The following is a 19,475-nucleotide window of genomic DNA, read 5'->3' as shown; positions in this document are numbered from 1 at the left end:
ATCAGGGCATTCCCGGCCCCCAGGCACTAATCAGGGCTTTGTTCAAACTATTTCAAGGGTCTTGAGCAACAGGGGTCCCAAAGAAGCCATTCCACAGTCTGACACGTCTCATTTATCTGTGCTTCAGCAGGACTCTCGCTTCTCCTGTGACAGCCCCAATGACCGGGAGCGAGCATCGAACTGAGCAGTAATTCGAAGACACGTGGCGATCCTAGGTGGCGATCCGTGTTAGCAGCTTTCAGACACTGGCGTCTGCGCGCGCACCACATGGATTTAGCTGTTTACACACAGGGCCTAGCGTAAACGCACCCTTTGGTCCCGCTGCTCTTTGAAAAGAGGACAAACTAAACTCCCCCGGGGCCTCAATTCACAGTGCTCTGCAAAGGGGACACTAGGGAAAACACCCATCACAGCAAACTGCCTCCCCTTGTACCAACGGGCTGACCAACAGGCGAGCTGCGGCTGCTCCGAGGTGCTTCTCTCCCAGGGCCCGGCCCATGGTTCTCCTGCACCTTGTGTGCTCATCTCAGAGTTCAGGCCAGAAGGGGCCCTTGGATCACCCAGTCTGACCTCCTCCCAGGCACCTCTCCATTCAGCGCCGTCACTTGTTTGGCTGAAGCAGCTCATCGAGAAGGCAGCCAGCCTGGCTCTGACGCCATCGAGAGATGGAGAATCCACCACTTTGCTTGGTAGCTGGGTCCAGCGGTGACTCACCCCAACCGAAAAATGCATCTAATTGGAACGTGTCGTGTTTTAACTTCCAGCGTTCGGTGCTTGCCCTGTCTCACTTCCCTAGCTTAAAGAGCCCTTCATAGCACACTAGCACTCCCATTGCTAGGAACCACACGATAACCACGTGCTGAGTACACACATGCGGGCTGTGGGTGTGTCCCTGCCCCAGCACAGCCTGGCAGTGCACCCCTTTGGGATCTGCAGTGCAGATGCTCCTTTCCAACACAGCTCTCTGTACTCTCCGACCTTAGCACCCGCAGCTCTAACAACCCCAGCAATGCTACTTCCCGCTGTGCAGGCAGCAGGAGCAGAGAGTTTAGAAACAGCGGCTGGAGGTAACATCAGCAAGAGAGCACTGGCCGCCGGGCAGGTATGGAGAGTCCAGAGGAGTGGGGCCTTCCTGCTACTCAGGAAAGCATGAAGGAGGCAGCACTCACAGTTCAACCTCCTCCTCTGTAGCCATGAACCCAGCTCCTCTGGCAGTTGGGGTGGGGGAGACGGGACGACTGTCCACACAGGTGACTGACAGAGAAGGGCCTGCTAGCTGGAAAGCAAGCTTGGATCCCTGAACCTGTGGGAAGGTTGGACCCCACAACCCAGTGATCCCATAACAGAAATCAGGCCAGGCCACTGCCAATCAATTTATTAAGTGGTTCTCGCAGATAAAACACCAAACCGTTCCACCCAAAGAGACTCCAGCCATGTACAGAGCGAGAGAGAGTGCGTGTGCATGTGCACGCGCGTGTGTAAAAGGAGGTGGCAGCCAAGTGGAGCAGCTGTTTGCAGCACAGCTGGCGCACCGCAATCAATTCCAGTACATCAGTTTATCCGGCCCCTCTGGGAAGGGGACATGGGACCGACTTGCACGTCACATACAGATCTCCCACCCATGCAGCCTCGTCGGCTTAGCCACATGCACACTGCTGGGCGTCTTCTCCCCCCCTCCTCCTCCCTTCATTTGGGCATTTCCAGTCTGAGGAATCAAAATCAAGGGACAGGCTTTTGCCCGAGGCTGAGGCAGCATCAAACCATTCGGAGGAAGGGCCTGTTCCAGAGGGGAACGTATGCGACTCATTTACCACTTGACTGCTGCCGTCCTGGTACCTAGGGCCTTGTCCCCCCCCGGACAGCCTTCCACTGAACTAACGGCATGGCACAAGCAGTGCAGCACAGTAACGCTACATGCTGCTTTGCACAGAAAGATCTCAGGGCATCTCACCAAGGTCTATTGGCCAGTTTCACAATTGAGCAGCCACACCTTCAGAAGTGCCTTCTGATTCTGGGTACCCAACTGGAGGCATTTTGGAAGGTGCTGAACCCCCACAATACCACCTGAGCTGTGGGTGCTCAGCCCCCTCTAAAATGTCAGGCTGGAGGGGTCTCAGCCCGGATACCAAAACTGGCAGCGCCTACAATCAGCGGCTGCTGGAAAATTCCAGGTGAGGCAACGTGTGAAATTTACGCAGCAGGGAACCCGGCAGCTCAACTCCCCCAGCCCAGCCCATCGAGCCAGGGCACGGAGCACAGCAGCCAAGGGGTTAATGAGATTTGCGAATCCCCAGGACAGGAGCACCCATCTCTTGTGGTCACGGATCCCAGCCTGGGCTCCATCCCTCCCACCCCACTCCCCACAACGCCCCTCGCTGCCGCCGAGCAGTGAGAGAACCCAGCACACTTTGGGCTGTCTAAAAATAGGATCTGAGGATCGTCAGAGACACTTTCTGTGCCGGCTGCTGCTAATAGATGCCAGGGGCAGCGCAGCCTGGCTAAGGTTAGGGTCCCGCTCGAAAGCTGTCAAGGACCATTAAATCCCTGGCAAAAAAGCCTTTTAAGACGAGGTCTGCGCGGCTCAGAGACCTCGCGCATCGATTGGTTTTGGCAGGGAACCCGGCGGTGCTCTGTGCTGGGGTCGGTTGAGAGGCAGAGGCTGGATTCAACCCCCCCGGGACAGGCTGGCATGAGGCTTAGCCCTGCTGATGTTGATCACACTCTCAAGGGAACCTAGATCTGTGCTGTGAGCAGCACGAGGGCAGCGGGCTGGGCTCCCCAGCCCCCAAAGCGGAAACACGCAGGGCCAGAGATCAGCAGAAACGGGGTCTGCCCCACCCCGCTCTGCTCCCCAGGGACAGGATTCCAGCCCAGCTCCCCCTGCAGTGGCAAAACTGGGGCTCCGTTCATCTCTCGCTTGGCCGTCTGCTTGGGCCAGAGGGGACAAGAGCTGCTGCTTTCCCGGCTTCCCTTCTGCTCCCAGGAGGCGGCGGCTGCTGGAGCTCATGGCTGCCCAGACCACAGCAGAGAGCGCCCAGGCCCCTGTGGGAGGTGGGGCCCGTGGGGATGGCAGCCAAGGGGTGCTGTGCAGCATGGGGGCTGGGTGCGATCTGCCCCAGTGAGTGCCGCGGAGGTGCTGTGCCGAGGCCGTCGCAAAGCAGCCGACACGACTGCGGCTGGCCAGTCTCTGGGCCGGCCCTTGCTCTGTCCTCAGGGCCAGCTGGCCTCACTGGGTGACGCCCCAGCTCAGGCGTTGCTGCCGGAGCGGATCAGCTGCACCAGCTCGTTGGTGAGGGTGTAGCGCTCGCCCTGCCAGCGGAAGTGGGTGGGGGGCCCGCCGGTGCCCTGGCTGTACTCAAAGCAGGGGCTCAGCTCGAAGGCCAGCGCCGATTTCACCAGCCCCACGCTGCCGGCTTTCTGCGGGGCCGGGTGGTAGACGCGCCCGTTCTCGGGGAACATCACCAGCTTCTCTGGCTGGAAGCTGACCACCAGCCCGTCCCCGCCGCCACAGTAGGAGAGCCGCTCCTCGCCCGCCGGGTCCCGCAGCAGGTGGGTGAAGACGATGGGGCGGTCATCGCAGCGTATAAAGTTGTGCTCGCGGCCGCAGGGGGAGAGGTAGGGGAAGGCGTCCTGGTAGCGCCCGCTCCGGTTCAGCTGCAGCTGTTTGAAGAAGAAGACGAGGAACTGCCTGTCTGGGAATCAGAGAGAAACCACAGGAGGTTCAGAGCCAGGATGACGGCCTAGGAAGATGGATCCCCAGGGCAGGGCAGGGCAGGGCAGAGCTGAGCCGGCTCTCCCCCACACGGCCCTGCCAGCTGGCCTAGCCCTGCTCTGCAGGGAGGGGAGTTTTCTCCATGGCCCACGCAGCCCTTGGCCTCTCTGCTCAGGCTGTCACCTGGGGGGAGGATTTTGTGAGCCCCCCCCCGCACTCAGGGGCACTGAAGAGCTGCCAGGTGGCAATGAGGGTTGGCTGGGACCTGCTGAGCAGGGTGTGTTGATGTCACCTACGGACGAATTCCCACGTCTCATCTGCAAGCTCCTGAGCTTCCTGCACCCAGATCCTCCTTCGCCTCCCTCCCCACGGTGCCTGCTGGCCTGAGGCCGACCCCGGCGCTCTTACTGGATTCCTGAAGACCCCGGCATCAGGCCAGGCCCGGAGTTCAGGTTTCCCCACCGGTAAGGAGGGACCAGCGCTCTGCCTGACAGTCAGCCAGTGCCTTCCTTGTTCCAGGGCTGTTCCCTGCCATTCAGCATTACTAACAGAGCTGCTGCCTGGTCCTGGACGGAGGCGCCTGGAGGACGCTGTGTCAGCTGGGCCAGGCCTAGTCCCTCTGTGCACCCCCAGGCTTTCCCCGCACCGGCCGCTCCTGGGACACCAAGCGAGATTCCTGCTCTCAGAGCGCAGACAGTCTGTCCCACGTCAGTGCAAAGCTCCCTCTTTACCCCTGGATCTGAACTCTCCTTCCCCCGCTTTGCACTGATCTTCCTGGTGGCAGAGCGAACGCCGCATCCTGGCCAGCAGTCCCAGCGCCCCGGGGACTGGCCTGCGACTGCTGCAGGGAACGCCAGTCTGGCACTGGAGTCGTTCCTCCCGTGATCTCCCCTTGCCTGAGGGGCGATATTGAAGCCAGATGCAAAGCACGTGGGAGGGATGCCTAGTGGTTAGATCAAGGCGCTGGAAGGGAGGACTCCTGGGTTCCATTCCCAGTTCTGCCACGAACTGTGTGACCCTGGGCAACTCAACCCACCGCTGAGTGCCTCCCTCGCCAGGCAGCCAAGGGCACCGCAGGAGAGTTCTAGCGGGGCTGGGAGCTCTGGATCCCAGGGCGAAGGGGCCTGTGTGGCCCGGGAAGTAGATCTGTGCGCACTACAATGCTGGAGCCTCTTTTACCTGACACGCACGCCGTCCCCACTCAGCGAGCGGGTTTAGTAGCAACCCCAGATGTCAGGCACCCAAAAGCCACGTTCCCTGAGGGGCTCTGCTGCACCCTCGGGAACCTCGGAGCATGGGGCTCACTCCTGGCTCTAATTCACTTTAAACCCAGCCCAAAATGCATGCTGAGGAGGGAGGAGTCCAAGCAATGGCGACTCCCTGGCCTTGCATGGGCCTGACGACTGATCTGCTCCTGGCTGGAGATGGGCTGTTCAGAGTCAGGTACCATCCTGCTCCCCACGGCCTTTTATTTAAATGCAGTTACAGCCTTTAAGCAACGTCTCTCTTGGAGATTAGCAAACCTGCACCTGGCTGCTTCCATCCCAGCACTCCGGCAGGCTAATCAGGAGGCAGCCCCACAGCAATTCCTGGAAACGTCACTCCTGATTAATTCCCATCTGTAAAAGGCCTCTCGTTCCTCTCTCGGCTGACTGTGCGCAGCGCATCTCCAGCTGACTTCTAAAGGCTGCTGGGGGCTTTATGGGGCTAACGAATCAGCCCTTGCTGATAACAGCCATCGACAGCTCCCTGGACACTGCTTCTACATCTTCGCTGTCAGCACTATCTTTAGAACCAGGGGGCATCAGACCTCTCTCCCCGGTGGCTGATGCCTGACACAGCTTGAACCTCGTGGGGACGCTCCAGAGTCGCACTGCAGCAGTGCAGAACCCAGCCTGCCACGGAGCACCTGTCTGTTGCCAGACTCCCACTGTCCCCTATACCTGAGCAAAGCAGGAAAGTGAAACATACAAGATCTGGTCAGTTTCATGGCTTTGCTCTATGGCCAGGAGCAGGAAAGAGAAAGGGACAGGCCAGCACCTTCTTCCCTCCTCTCTCTCATCATTTCATCCCTCCACTGGCTCCTCCTTCACCACATCAGATGCAAACTCCTTGGCTCTGCTTTCAGCGCCCTGCAGGACTGTCTCCTCCTCACCCCCCCTCCTCTCTTTCTGCATCTCTCTCTTTCTCCTCCAAGTCTCAAGGCCGTTCAGCCATTCCTTCCATCCTCCTTCCGCTCCCTACGCCTGGAACATCCTTCCCAAGCTGCCCTGCGGGGCCATGTCCTCTCTGCATGCAGCCCTTTGGGGAAGTCCTGCTTCTCCGGGAGGCCTACAAGAAACGAGCTGGCTGCTTATCGGGCGGCTGGGGCCCCCGGGTTAGAACCTAGCCAGCTCCTGAAAAAAAATCAACGGTGTTACTGCAAGCTGAGTGACCAAGGCCACCTTGACCACATCCCTCGCCCGTTGTGCCCCTTAGCCCGAATCTTCTCCGATGGAAGTTCTTTGGGACGGGGCCCTTTTGTCTTTAGAAAGGGCCTCGCACATGGTGAGCACTACCGAAAACGAGCCAGGCATTAATTAACAGAGGAGAAGGCGCCAGCGCAGCCCTCGTGACAGAGCCCCCGCTCCATTTGTCAGAGTCGGTGTCGCATTTGATTTGAAATCTATTGCCAAGATCTCACATATTCCTGAAAACCGACACAGATGATTGTTGAAAAACGGGTCAGTGCATCTGGGATTGGAAATATTCCCCACAGGGGGTCACGCCTAATGAGAGAGCAGAGCTCTGTCGGTGTGCCAAGGGGGAGAAGAGAAGAGATACACTAAATAATAACTAGAGCCTATGTATTACAAGGGCAGGCAGAGGCCTGGACCGGACTCCGGTTGTGTTTGGGGCTGTACCTACGATACACGAAGACAGTCGCTTCCTCAAGGAATTTACCATCTAAACAGGCAAGTGATGCACAGAGGGGGAAGGGAGGGGAGTCTAGCGGTCTATGCCCAGCTCTGCCACCGAGAAGCTGTGTGACCTTGGGAAAGTCTCTTAATAGCTCTCCGTCTCAGTTAACCACCCTCTGTGAAACAGGGGCAAGGAAACGGATCCACCTCACGGGACTTCAGTAGGGTGTGTACACAGTGGGCTTTGGCTGGAATGGGGCAGTGAAATGCAGAGAATTACAACCAGAAGTAAGGGGCTGAAACTGATCTGTCTAGGTACTTTACTACTGGGACGAAGGCCAGTCATACAAGTGCCTTACAAACAGCCATTCGTTTACCCGCTCCTCCTGGCCCTGTCAGGTAGGAAAGCGCAGTTACCCCCTTTTACAAGTGGGGGACTGAAGCACAGAGACAAAGGGACTTGCCAGGTGACACAGTGAGTGAGCGACAGAGCTGGGAATTCGACTCGGCCCAATGCCTTACCCACAAGACCATCCTTCGGGATGTACCGAACAGAGGGAAGGGCTTCCTCACAGCGAGGTCTGTTGGACAGTGGAAAAGTTGCCCGAAGGAAGGAGTTTGGGTCGTTTAGAGCTGGCCAGAGCGCTGGTGAATCACCAAGGACTGCTCATGGACTGGTCCCTGGGGAATGGACTAAAGGAAACCTTGCAGGACCTCACAATCCTGCGATGAGATGCCAGTCACCCTGTTTTCCGGAGGTACATTAGCTAGCTTGCTGAAACCTACCTGCTGCCTACCCGCTTCCCCAGAACTCTGGCCAGATCCCGATCAGTTTCCCCCAAAGAAATCCAAAGTAACTCCATGGCCTTCAACAGAGTCACTCCAGACATCTACACCAGCACAACTGAGCTCAGAACGCAGCTCCGGGGAGCGTGTGCACAAAGAAGGGGGAGACAGCAAGTCACGCTGGCAGGCAAGTCGGGGGGACTCTCCTTTGGCGGAGGACTCTGGCTTCTCACGGTGAAGCAGCTGATTTTGGCTGGGGATCGTTTGCCCATTACACACCCCTTGCTGCTGCCGGGCGGCTCCGGTGGCAGAGCCCCGTGCCAACGCTGGCCAGCTCTGCAGCTCGCTGATCTTTCAAGGGCACAGAGGCACGGCTGACGCCTTTTCCAGTTATTTTTATGTAATAAAGATAATGAAGCAATAAAAGTCACAGCTTCCTGTTAGCCAAGTGAATTGTCTCCTACAGCAATCAGGTCATCACAAATCACCTTTAAAAACACTATACAGCTGCAGTGTTGCCTCTGCACCTACCCTGCCAGCGAGAGCTGCTGGGAGCTCATGGAAAAGCTGAAGCTCAGGAAGAAGTCATTTGGCAAAAGCAAATGACTTCCCTGTATCTATTAGTTTATACCCTGCTGGCTGGACCCCTTTTTGTTAGCTAATGGTGTATTTTATCGCTCAGTTTCTCCTTGCCTCCTTCATCAAGCAATTTAACAGCTTTCTTCTGGAGCAGCGCCAGGAAGAGGGTGGCTAGACTGTGGCTGATTGCTCACTTAAAATACAGCGAGGGGAGGCAAACAGCAGCCACTCACCCTCTATTGCCTCTTTCAATCAGGGAAATAGAGTTAAAAAGGTGGAAGGCTTAGGGGTTTTAACAGGCAGGGGAGAAGTCAACAGAATTTATTAATAGCAAGAGCTGAAACTGTAATTGGGCAAAGGAAATGAATATGCAAAAGGCACTGTGGTGTCTTTGCTAGAGAATCCGCTGCTGGAGAAACACTGACCTGCCAACAGTTTTTAAAGGGACGCAGACTAGGATGGACCAAAACGGAGTGAAAGGAGCAGCATATCCCACACACACGTGCGCTCGAAGAAAGATGGTGCCAGGGCTAGGGGGAGTCCCAGATGCCGGCTAGTCAGGGGCCAGCTGTATCTGCTGCCAGGAGATCCTGGACTTTGGTCCATGTTAGCAGCAGGACAGACCTATTCGCTCCTCCGATCCCCAACTTCTCTGAGTCGGATCTTGCACTGAGCAGGGCTTGGTCAGGCCAAACACTGGGATGGGAGACTTCCAGGGAACACTCTGCCGTGCCAGGCTGTCGCAGTGCTAGGGGTGCTGTGCTGCAGGGAGCAGCATGGGCAGCTCAATACGGAGTCCTCCCCCGTCGGTCGAGCCCACTACCCTGCCCTGTTAACAGCTGCTGCATTCTACCAGTGGGTGAAGCAATGCCTATATATCCTTCACCTGCCCTCACGGGGGTCGCTACACCTTCCTGGTGGGGCAGCGCCCTGAGATCCAGGCTGAAAGGCACAACAGACATTGGTACATGGGAAGCAGCAATAATTTAGTCCTTTTTATCGGAGACCCTCGAGACCTACAGACAGCGCGTGATGCCCTACAGCCGCCCCGGGAAAGCCACTCACCCCGGGCGTTGCAGCGTGTCAGTGTCAGAGCTGAGAACTGAACCAGGAGTCCTGGCTTTGACCCGGGCCCACTGGGAAGCAGCCTGCCAAGTGAAAGGGCTCGGGGCGAACGGCCAAGAACAGGCTGCTCTGACCTTGCTACAGAGCAAGAGCGGAGGCGTGCAGATGCCTGGGGAAGCCTGCGTGCCATGACGGTGGGATCATACCATCTGGACAGAACACCGGAGGGGACTCAGGAGACCTGGGCTCTATTCCTGGCTCTGCCACTGAGCTGCCGGGTGACCTTGGGCAAGTCACTTCCCCTCCATCCCAGCACACAGAGTGGAGAGCAAGCCGGCCCTGGAGCCAGAACAGGGGTTTCCCTGGTTTATTTTATCCTGGCGGGGTGGGCAGGGAGAGACGCAGACAGACCCGGCACACAGAGCGCTGCAGTGTTGTCTTCACCGCTACCAACGCTGGATCCACACAGACTGCGAGTTCTGGCACGCCCAGGGCGTTCGGATCAGGCGGGACTGTCGCATGTTGGGATCTGTAATCTCAGCAGGCTGCACCTCCCTCACCCAGGCACAGACAACTGTGATCTCATGCAAACCATGTGCCTCTGCTGTAGGGAGACTCAGGGGAGAGTTAATTTGTAGCTTCGAGGCCTGAGGTTCACATCCCAGCGTTGAGGAAACCATCCCCGTGTCCTGCCCTTCGTAACTGACAGCAGCTGTTGGAACCTGAGTGAACGTCACAATTTACTTCCCACCCACGTTTTCAGTCACTTGAAAATAAGGGTCCAAATTTGTCCCCTGCGTGAATCAATGGAATTACTCCAGCACCTTTAAACGCATGGCGGGGTGTAAACTTTGCTAGAGGAGTCACTCCTCCCACGAGTAGAAGAAACATAACCCCCAAGGCCAGCTGGGGTGGGAGGAGCCTTCTGGAAGTGAGGACAAGCAGATTTTAGGGAGGCAGTTTACAGCGCTGTTCTCTGGAAAGCAACCCCCAAAGATGTTGGGGTGCCTGATTATCTGATCGGACATGCTCAGTTCACAAGAGGATTTTCCTAATGTTCGGCACCAAATTCACCCAGGATCTGAGAGTCAAGCTGGGTTTTATCTGGGTCACACACTATCATCAGTAAAAAAAAAGTTGGAAGGTAGATCTGGCCTGGAACAACACCTGTGTAACCCTCCGGCCACCTGAGAGCATGCATGGGGGCACCTGCCTGGAACGTAGCAAACAAGTCTACTGATGGTTGTCCATGTCTATTTGATTGTCCAGAGGCATGTCCTGATTGGCCAGCTGATATCCATGCAGGTGATGTCACAGCCATGTACCAATCACAACTCGCTAAAAGACTACAGGTCCCAGCATGCAATGCTTCATCTTGAGCTGAGCCTGTGGTCCAAATGAAGGCTGAGCATTGCATGCTGGGACCTGTAGTCTCTGTGGCTGCAGAGCCACATTTAAATGGGGGGGGTGGGGCTGCATTTTGCTCTATTCTGTGGGGCAAGGTTTGTGTGACTATGCTACCTCCTCCACCTCCCAAGCCCTGGTTGGTCCGAAGTGGAGAGTTGACTGATGGCCAGCAAGCAGGGGGAGGGGTTGCTGACAGGTGACCCGTCCGGAAGAGGGCCAGGCCCCGACCACGCCAGGCTACCAACATGCCAAGTGGTGGCACTGGCAGGCCAAGCAGGGCCACCGGCCAGGAGCGGCTCAGGGGACTTAGAATCTAAATCCCAGTTTTCAGCTCATGTGAAAATATCAGTGGATCTTAAAGCCCCATTTGCATTTACCCAGCCATTTGTCACAGCCGCTGATGCCGGAGAACGCTTATTGTAGGGGTGGCAAACGAACAGTGACCTGCTACACGGTGGCGTGGTGAACCCCTCTGCGCTCATCCAAGCCACGAAGGGGGAGAACTGATCTCAGGGTAACCCCCCACCAAACACGTTTCAATCACAAGCGGGTTTTCTCCTCACCCACTGCCCCGGGCGCAGCAGGCTGCTGGTACAGGGGAGCGCAGATTTGCCTGCAGATGAGTTGCTTTAATGACACATGGGTGCAGCTGTCTCCGGTGGTCAGCCGGCCTGATTACGGATTACACTCACACAAGCAGCTCTTAAAAAGCAGCACATGAAAAGGGGATGAGTGCAGCGCCAGAGGGAGATACAAATCCTGCAGAGGAGCTAAGTGAGGGGATTTTAGGAATCATCTCCGGCCTTAGCAAAGCCTGCCCTGAACTTTCACTTACACAATCCCAGCCTGGCCCTTCCAAGGGTCCCGCTCCCCATCTGTCCCTGCAACGGGGTGTGCTCATGGATCACACAGCTCAGATGGCAGCAGCAAGTGCTGCGGAAGTCAGTGCAGCCGTCCTGAAGGCAGATCCCAGAATAAACCCCTCCTACAAGCAGCAAGGAGGACTGTGTTTCCGCATGTGTGATTAGCGGGGCTGGAGGACTGAGCTCAGTTATATCCCTCACACCACAGCCCACGACGCCTGCTGCACAAGCAGAACCAGGCTGGCTCCACGCCTAGGAAGCGCAGCAGAATAGATAGTTAACAGTGATAGCCTGGGACACAGTCACAACTGCATAGCAGTAGTAGGCTTATCGTCCCAGAGGGCTACAGCCACTAGAAGGCAACAAGATCGCACAACAAACAGGTCTGACCCCGACTGCAGCGGGCAGCGGTGGCCAGAGCCAGGGGGAGCACAACAGTCACAGAGACTAGATGCCCGGCCTCTCCCCTTGCAAAGCGCTCGCCGGCCCTGACTGGGCAATGCCAAGCACCTGCCTGGTATCATCCCAGCCACTAAACCACACCTGAGACTCCAAAGAGGCGGCCAGAGGGAGGAGCTGAGCCAGACAACACGCCTCGGTTCAGCGCCCTTCACTCCCCACCCATCAGCAGCAGCGCCCCACGGGGGGAACCGCCTGTGGGCCTATGTCCCACTCTCCCCCACTCTCCCTCCCCGTTGGCGGCGCTGTGGGGGCAACGGGGGCTGCCCAGCAGTGTGGGGGGGAAAGGGGGCGTGATGGGCTCTGGTCCCCACGGCTCCCCCCTTGCACCCAGCGCAGGGGTGGAGGAGCCGGGAGGACGCCCTGGCTGCCTGTGACAGGGGGCGGCTCCTCCAAGGTCCCCTTGTCCTCCCTTGGAACGCCACTGCTCAGAGAGGAGAGCCCCCCCATCCTGCTCCCTACAGCACAGCGCCCCTGAGTGCTGCACTGGGGTCTGCACCGCCCCAGAGGGGAGAGAGCCTCTCCGAGTGGCAGGGTCCCATGGGATCAGTGGCGACTCCGAGGAGAGGATTCACCTGCTGATTCACCAGCTCTGCTTCCTGCGACCCAGGAGATTTCCTCAGATGTCTCCCGACCCAACCCTGCTTAGCTCATGAGTGGCCAAGCTCACAGCCCAAGGCGGGACGGTGGCAGGGGGGGGCGGGAGAGAAACCATCTCCTCACCGGCGCAGTGCAGAATCGGGTCGTGCGGGGCAGGGGCCCAGCGTGCTGGAAAGGGAGGAGGCCGTTACCTTTAAAACAGGTGATGAAGTTCTTCACTTTGGCATCGTCCAGGAAAAGCTGCAAAACAAGGCGAGAGAGGCGGGCGGTGAGGATCAATCTGCCGAGCGCACGGAGGGCTCCCCAGAGGACCGTGCCCCACAGGCCAGGGGAGCCCTCAGGAGCCATTTCAGAGCACAAGGAGTTCACAGCCCAACTGGTGTGGGCTACGGCAGGGGCAAAGCATGGCCGGTGGATCTCTGTGGGGCCCCTTTGGTCACGATGAAGAACAGAGCCAGACCTCGGCTCCACAGGATGCAAATTCGGTGTGACCCACTGGTCCTCGCCATTCTCCCAACACACGCCTGGACTGGGCATTGCTCGGCTTTGGAGCACTGGCTCCACGCTGTCGCCGCAGCTGATCGAGGGCAGCGAGGTGCTATGCAGACATGCCAGCTCACGTCTGAACGCAGCCCTGCTGAAACACGCTCCCCGCCAGGCGCCCCCGCCCCAGCTGCAGGGAACAAGCAACTCCCTGGTGTCAGGAGGAGTTTCCAGTATCCTCTGGGGTGGGGAGGGAACTGGGCCCCTGATGTTCAGGCCGTGCAGCCGTCCCCACCCATGTGTCTTCTTCCTGGCAGCAGGAACTAAAAGCGCCTGATTTCCAGATGTGCTGAGCACCCGCAGCTCCCACTTAAATCAGCAGGTTCTCTGGGCAGTCGGCATCTTTGAAAATGAGGCCGGTCGTCCCTGCTCCCCACAGCAGAAGGAGGCAATTCTTCAGCAGCCACGAACAGTCCCAAAGGCTGAATTTGCTGGGACGGTTCATGTACAGATCAGGCTGACACGTCGAGGCACCGCAGACACTTCTTTAGCACTAATTACAACCCTTCGTCTCTCCTGCTATGACTAATTCACCAGCAATTCAATACGTGCTCAATTCAATGGGGGAAGAAAGGAACAATTGATGCTACCAGATTAGAGAGGCACAAGCGGCCCGGAGGGTTGGAAGAGGGCCAGAGCGCATTTCTCAAGCCAGACACAGACCGTTTCATGGAGCCGACGATACCCAGGCTTTAGATCTCACGTGGAGCTTACTAATAACGTTTGGCTTTGAAAGCAGGACAGCCTGCGGACCTGCCAGCTAGCACGCTGCTACTGCTCCTGGGAACCCAGCCGCCATCCCCTTTGCTCCCGGCAATGGCGCTGCATGGACCCCCTGGCAAGCAAGGGGAGGGGCTGCAGTTTGCTCTAGGACACTCTGCCTGGCTGCTCATGGGGTGGCATTAATGGACTCTGAAAGGCACTGCCTCCATGCCGCAGCCACTGGCATGAATCAGAGCAGAGCAGGAGGAAAGGTGGGGGAGAGGGGAGCTGCTGCTGGCTCCAAGGAGCCAGGAATCCCCACAAAAGAACCAAGGCATAGATTTCATCTGCCTCCCGTTGGAGGGAGTTCTGTCCCCAGATGAGAGGGATCATCCGTAGTTCATGCCCAGCAGAACTATCCCAGACCTGACAGATGTCCTGCCAGATCACAGGCTGCCCCACCCGGGCTAGGAGAGTAACTCCATTATCGGGGAGTCAGAACCAGGCAGATATAGTCACTGGAGCCAGCTGCTCGAGGGAGACGGGGTCCCAGACCCCACACAAGTTACAAGAGCCTCTCACCAAGTACATCTCCCCACCAGCCTCACCCTGTGTAACCACCACCTGCCTCCCTGGGGTCGCACTGCTGAGCAAAGCTACTGCCCCACACGCTACTGAGGGACATTGCCCCCCATCTTTCAGGCGAGAATGGACACAAAGGCCTCGCTCTCGGGGCTATGCCAACCCCCTTTCTTGGGTCACGGCAGGGCCCAGGCTGCCCTCACTGTCACCATGTTTGAAGACTCTGGCGCCGTAATGTGCATTTTTAACTTTTTACCACCATCTGGTGGCATGAGCGGGGTATTGTCCCTTTAAACCGATTGCACAAGCCAGACAAACCACCTGACCGGACAGCCCTCCCACACAACAACTAGGACAACTTCACAACCCACAGAACACCTCTTCGGGAGACGCCACGACACCGAGACCCCTCCACAACACTCCAATCATCAGTTTATCAGGACTACCCTGAACGGGAGTTGAATTATCTGTACCCTCCAAGGGACTGAACTTCTTCCCCACCGCAGAACCGGATCCCATATTAACAGGTGGAGAGGTAGAAGAAATCTGTCACCGCCTCCAGGAATTCTTTCACAACAATGACGACGCCATCCACAACTGCCATGATCCCAATGATAATCATAAGAAAAAAGCATCGTCTGTCGGGACGCTCCACAATGGACAAAGCCACACACTCGATCATGACATTGATTGCTTCAGGAAAAAAATGGACTGTGAAATCCTTAACAAACATCATATCCACCACAATCTCTCTACAGCCAAGAGGACAGCTATACAGTCCCTGAAATCCAGCCACCAGAGAGTGATCAAACCAGCAGACAAAGGTGGTGTCACCGCAGTTCTCAATCACGTGGATTACGTCAATGAGGCCAACAACTCTCCAACAGCACCTACTCTAAAGAACTCAAAGTCGACCCCACACCACAATTTATCCAGGATTTTAAAGGATGTCATCAAATCCTTCCCCAAACAACTCCAAGAGAAACTCTACAACCTCATCCCCCATGAGTCCACCCCAGGGACCTTTTACATGCATCCCAAGATACACAAACAAGGGAACAAAACTGACTTCCTCCAGAAACTCTGCAACATGAACAGCCTCCCTCAGAACACCATCCTTGCCAGCATGGGTGTCACCTTTCTGGATACCAACCTCCCTCACCAGGACGGCACAGCTGTCTTCCTCAAATATCTACAAGACAATGGACAACCCTCAGATATCTGCCCCAAACACATCACCAAACTCATCTATTTCATCCTCACCCACTCAACGAACACTTTGTCCAGACCACGGGAACAGCCCTGGGTCCTAGGATGGCTTCCCAATATGCCACCGTCTTCATGGGCACCTGGAGGATGAATTTCTGGACAAATGCACCATGAAACCAATGATACACCAGAGATATAGTGATGATATTTTCATCCTCTGGACTAAGCTCCCTCGTAGATTTCCACCACAACTTCAGCAGCCACCACCCATCCATTAAACTCTCTCTAGAACATTCCTGCACCGGCATCCACTTCCTGGACACCACGATCAGCTTCAGCAATGGAACCCTACAGACAACTATATACAAAACACTCACGGATCACCACAACAACCTTCACACAGCCTGTAACCGCCCCAAACACCTCAAGAAATCTGTTATCTACAGCCAGGCGCTCAGCCACCACAGAATATGCTCTGAGGAGAAAGTCCAGGATACACACCTTCACACACTTAAAACTACCTTCACTAAAGAAGGACACTCCACCAGAGAAGCAGATCACGTCATGGAATGGGCTATCCAAATGCCTTGAAAGAACCAGCTTCAATACAGGGAAAAAAACCAACTCTCCGACTTCCCACCTCTAGCTGTCACCTGCCACCCCACACTGGAACCCAGACGGGCTATCATTAAACAGTTACGATGCATACTTCATGGGGACCCCACCCTGAAAGAAATCTTTCCCAAACCTCCTCTTCTGGCCTTCTAACAACCCCCAAGCTCTTATCAGAAGCAAGTTCCCCAGAGAGCAGGGCCCATCATGTCAAAGCAGCACCAGACCCTGACAGAGCAACAAACAATGACATACCTCCACGGCTACAACGCACTTTTCAAGATCCGTGAGTCCTACACCGGCCTGTCACCACACGTGGTGTACCTCCAGTGCACCCAATGCCCCCATAACAACTGTGAGGGTGAAACCAGACAATCACTGCGCTCGCAGATGAACTCACACAGGAAAATGATAAAAGATGAAAGCTTCATAGCGATCACTCCAGAGCTGACCTCTCTGACCCCATCCTCCAAGGAAACCTGCACAACACCTTCAAAAGACAACCCTGGGAGCTTCAATTCAGAACTATGCTAGACACTGAAAATCAGAGTGTGGATAAAGACACTGGATTTATGGCTTCTTACAGCAGCCTATAACCACTAACCCCCCTTCTCTGTCCTGTGACTGACGAGGTGTCAGAATGTGCATTAACTACGGATGCAAAACACCCTGGTCCAGCTGTGACGCTCTGGGAATGTCTACACTGCAATTAAAAACCCATGGCTGACTGGGGCTCTGGGGGCTCCGCTTATGGGCCTATTTAATTGCTGTGTAGAGGCAGAGCTGGAGCGCGGGTGAATGGCTCTCCCTGTCCGCAGGCTGGGCACTACGTAGCTGAGCTCACTTTACTGCGACGGGCAAAGCTCATTCCGGGCCCCTCGTCCCATATAATGAGGCTGTGCAGAATTGGGTTTTGATTGGTAATATCCACGTTCATTTTTAAACTTTTACTATTTTTATCCATTTAAATGTTCACAGTTGTGCCCAGGTCTGGGGTTTAAGTAGCTTTTCGATTTGTATCAGTGTAAAGTTCACATGTGTGTGTGTGTGTGTGTGTGTGTGTCAGACAATAGTGACTTAACGACAACACACGTTGAGATGCAAACAGTTAAATCTTTGCGATGCTTAAAACACCAATTGTCCACATCCCATGTCAAAACATACAAAGTCACTAGCCTTAACTCAAACCCTGGTGAGCTGTTGAGAAGGATTTCTCTGGCTTTGCCTATCTGTAAATTGGGGTTACCACAGATGGAAATATCCTGGGGGTCCCTGATGGACATTTACTGATAGAAATCTAACCCTCCCAAGACAGCCAGTCACCCTGCTGTCACTGCTCTGGGAGAGAGCCGAAATTAACCAGCTGGGGCCAACTCTCACGATTTGCTCGTGAGTCTCTGGATAACTCTGAGAGTCCTGTCGCACCTTAAAGACTAACACATTTATTTGGGCTTGACTTTCGGGGCAGAAACCCACTTTGTGGGATGCATCCACAATGCCCACGAAAGCTTAGCCCCAATAAATGGGTTAGTCTTCAAGGTGCGACAGGACTCTGGCTGTTTGGCTAAAAACAGACTGACACGGCTCCTCCTCTGGAACTTGAGAACTAGGGTTTTTCTCAAAGCCCCAGCTCCCGGAGTCAGGTGGTGATGTGATGATTTCAGCCTTCCTTCTGACAGAAAAGGAAGTTTCTCGCCCTCGTGGCTGTGGAGAAAGCTTCACACCGTGACACACACCGTGACACACCCACACACACCGTGACACACACCCACACACCCCAGGGCACCCACAGGCTCCCGGAGCACAAGGCAAGGAGGAAGCAGCGTGCCCACGTCTGGCACCGGCCCAGACCTTCCTGCTTTCAAAGCCAGACGTCCCGGGGAGCCCGGCTCCTGGAGTCTGAAGACGGGGGGCTGGCGCCATGGTAACCGGGGGCTGCCAGCGGCCGGCACAAGCCGCCCACGTTCATTTGCCCCACTCTCCGCTCTTGGCCCGCGGGGGGGGGGCAGTTTTCTCCCCGTGCCCCCCCCCCAACGCGGCCTGGTCGGTGCCCTCGGACCTGCCCCGGGCAACCCCGACCCAGCGCCCCCCGCCCCGAACCGAACCGAACCGAACCGGCCCGGCGGCCCACCTGGCCCTGGTGGTCGACGTAGTAGAAGTACTCCCGGGTGCGCGGCGCGGGGCTCTGGCCCTGCCTGTAGCCGGCGGGGCCCGTGGGTCCGGGGCAGCCGCCGGGCCGGCGCAGGAAGCGCAGCCCGCCGCGGAGCAGCCTCATCCCGCCCCCCGCTGGCGGCGGGCCCGGGCCGGTTACCAGGGCCGGGCCGGGCCGGTCCGGTCTGGTCCGCTCGGCAGCGCCTCCCGCCGCTCCCCGGGCCCCGCGCTCGCGTTCCGGGGCGGGGCAGTGCGGGCCGCCTCCACCGCCGCCCCCGGGCCGGGCCGCCCCCGGGCCGGGTCCTGCCCGGCCCCCGTGTACTTCTGCCCCAGCTCGCCCCGCCACACACCCCCGTGTACTGCCCCACACACACCCCCACTTCGTCCTGCCCGGCCCCCTCTGTCCTGCCCCCCCTCCCACACACCCCCACTATGTCCTGCCCCATACACACCCCCACTTCATCCTGCCCCCCATACACACTCCCATTATGTCCCACCCAGCCCCTGTGTTCTGCCCCATACATACCCCCACTACGTCCTGCCCGGCCCCCGTGTCCTGCCCCACACATACCCCACTTCATCCCGCCCGGCCCCCGTGTACTGCCCCATACGCACCCCCACTTCATCCCACCCAGCCACCTCTGTGTCCTGCCCCACACACACCCCCACTTGCCTGGCCCTCCTGTACCCAGCCTGCCCCCCACCCGTTTCCCCTCCATCTGTCCTCCACACTCTGACCAGTGTCACTCCCTGCACCAAGTCCAGCTGGCCCCATGTGAGCCAGGGACAGGTCTTGCCCTTGCAGAGCGGTGCTGAGGAAGGCGGTGGGGTGGGGTGGGGTGGCGGTGCAGGAGCTAAGACACGCTAAAGCAGGAGTCCTTAGCAAGTTGTATCTGGGACTGCAGCCCGATTGCGCCAGGCGCTGCACGGACACGCAGACAGCCCCTGCCCCGAAGAGTTTTCAAGCGAACTAGGCAAGACAGGGAAAAGGTGGCCGACAGGAAGGGGGAGCTGCCGTCCACTGGACAGATGGGGGCCCAGATCGCCCAATGCTCAGCACCCGCAACTTGGGGCAAATTTGCAGATGTGCTGGGTCCCATTTAGGGAACCTAAAGAAGGGCTGGATTTTCCAAAGCACTCAGCACCCAACGTGCAGGGCTCTCTTCTTTCTTCTTCGCACGTAAATCACCAACTAGAATGTTACATTCAGCTGGTTACACCAGACCATTGCACCTGGAGTGGCGGAGCGCGTCGCCGCGCGGCTCTCTGGAAACGTGGTCACACCCGAAGCCTACAGCAGAATGA

The 19,475-nt window shown here is 57.0% G+C and overlaps 1 protein-coding gene across 1 annotated transcript; it reads right to left on the bottom strand.

Moving 5' to 3' along the window:
* Nucleotides 1-1,360: 1,360 nt before the first annotated feature.
* On the bottom strand, nt 1,361-18,338 carry CUNH8orf82 (chromosome unknown C8orf82 homolog). Its single transcript, XM_067560101.1, has 3 exons — nt 18,151-18,338; nt 12,563-12,611; nt 1,361-3,692 (listed from the first exon to the last, which is right to left on the bottom strand). The coding sequence occupies exons 1-3, from the start codon at nt 18,292-18,294 to the stop codon at nt 3,247-3,249; spliced, it is 639 nt and encodes a 212-aa protein (XP_067416202.1). The 5' UTR covers nt 18,295-18,338; the 3' UTR covers nt 1,361-3,246.
* Nucleotides 18,339-19,475: the final 1,137 nt, after the last annotated feature.

The sequence above is a fragment of the Emydura macquarii genome, unplaced genomic scaffold (assembly GCF_026122565.2).
Source record: "Emydura macquarii macquarii isolate MOO-44397 ecotype Brisbane River unplaced genomic scaffold, CSIRO-AGI_Emac_v2 contig_2246, whole genome shotgun sequence".
NCBI lineage: Eukaryota > Metazoa > Chordata > Testudines > Chelidae > Emydura > Emydura macquarii.
This window is presented reverse-complemented; position numbering and strand designations above follow the sequence as displayed.

Coding starts and splice junctions, on each gene's coding strand:
- CUNH8orf82 (XM_067560101.1), bottom strand. CDS start 18,294: ATGAGGCTGCTCCGCGGCGGGCTGCGCTTCCTGCGCCGGCCCGGCGGC. Junction 12,612..18,150: donor ACGTCGACCACCAGGGCCAG/GTGGGCCGCCGG, acceptor CTTGTTTTGCAG/CTTTTCCTGGACGATGCCAA. Junction 3,693..12,562: donor CTTCATCACCTGTTTTAAAG/GTAACGGCCTCC, acceptor TCTGATTCCCAG/ACAGGCAGTTCCTCGTCTTC.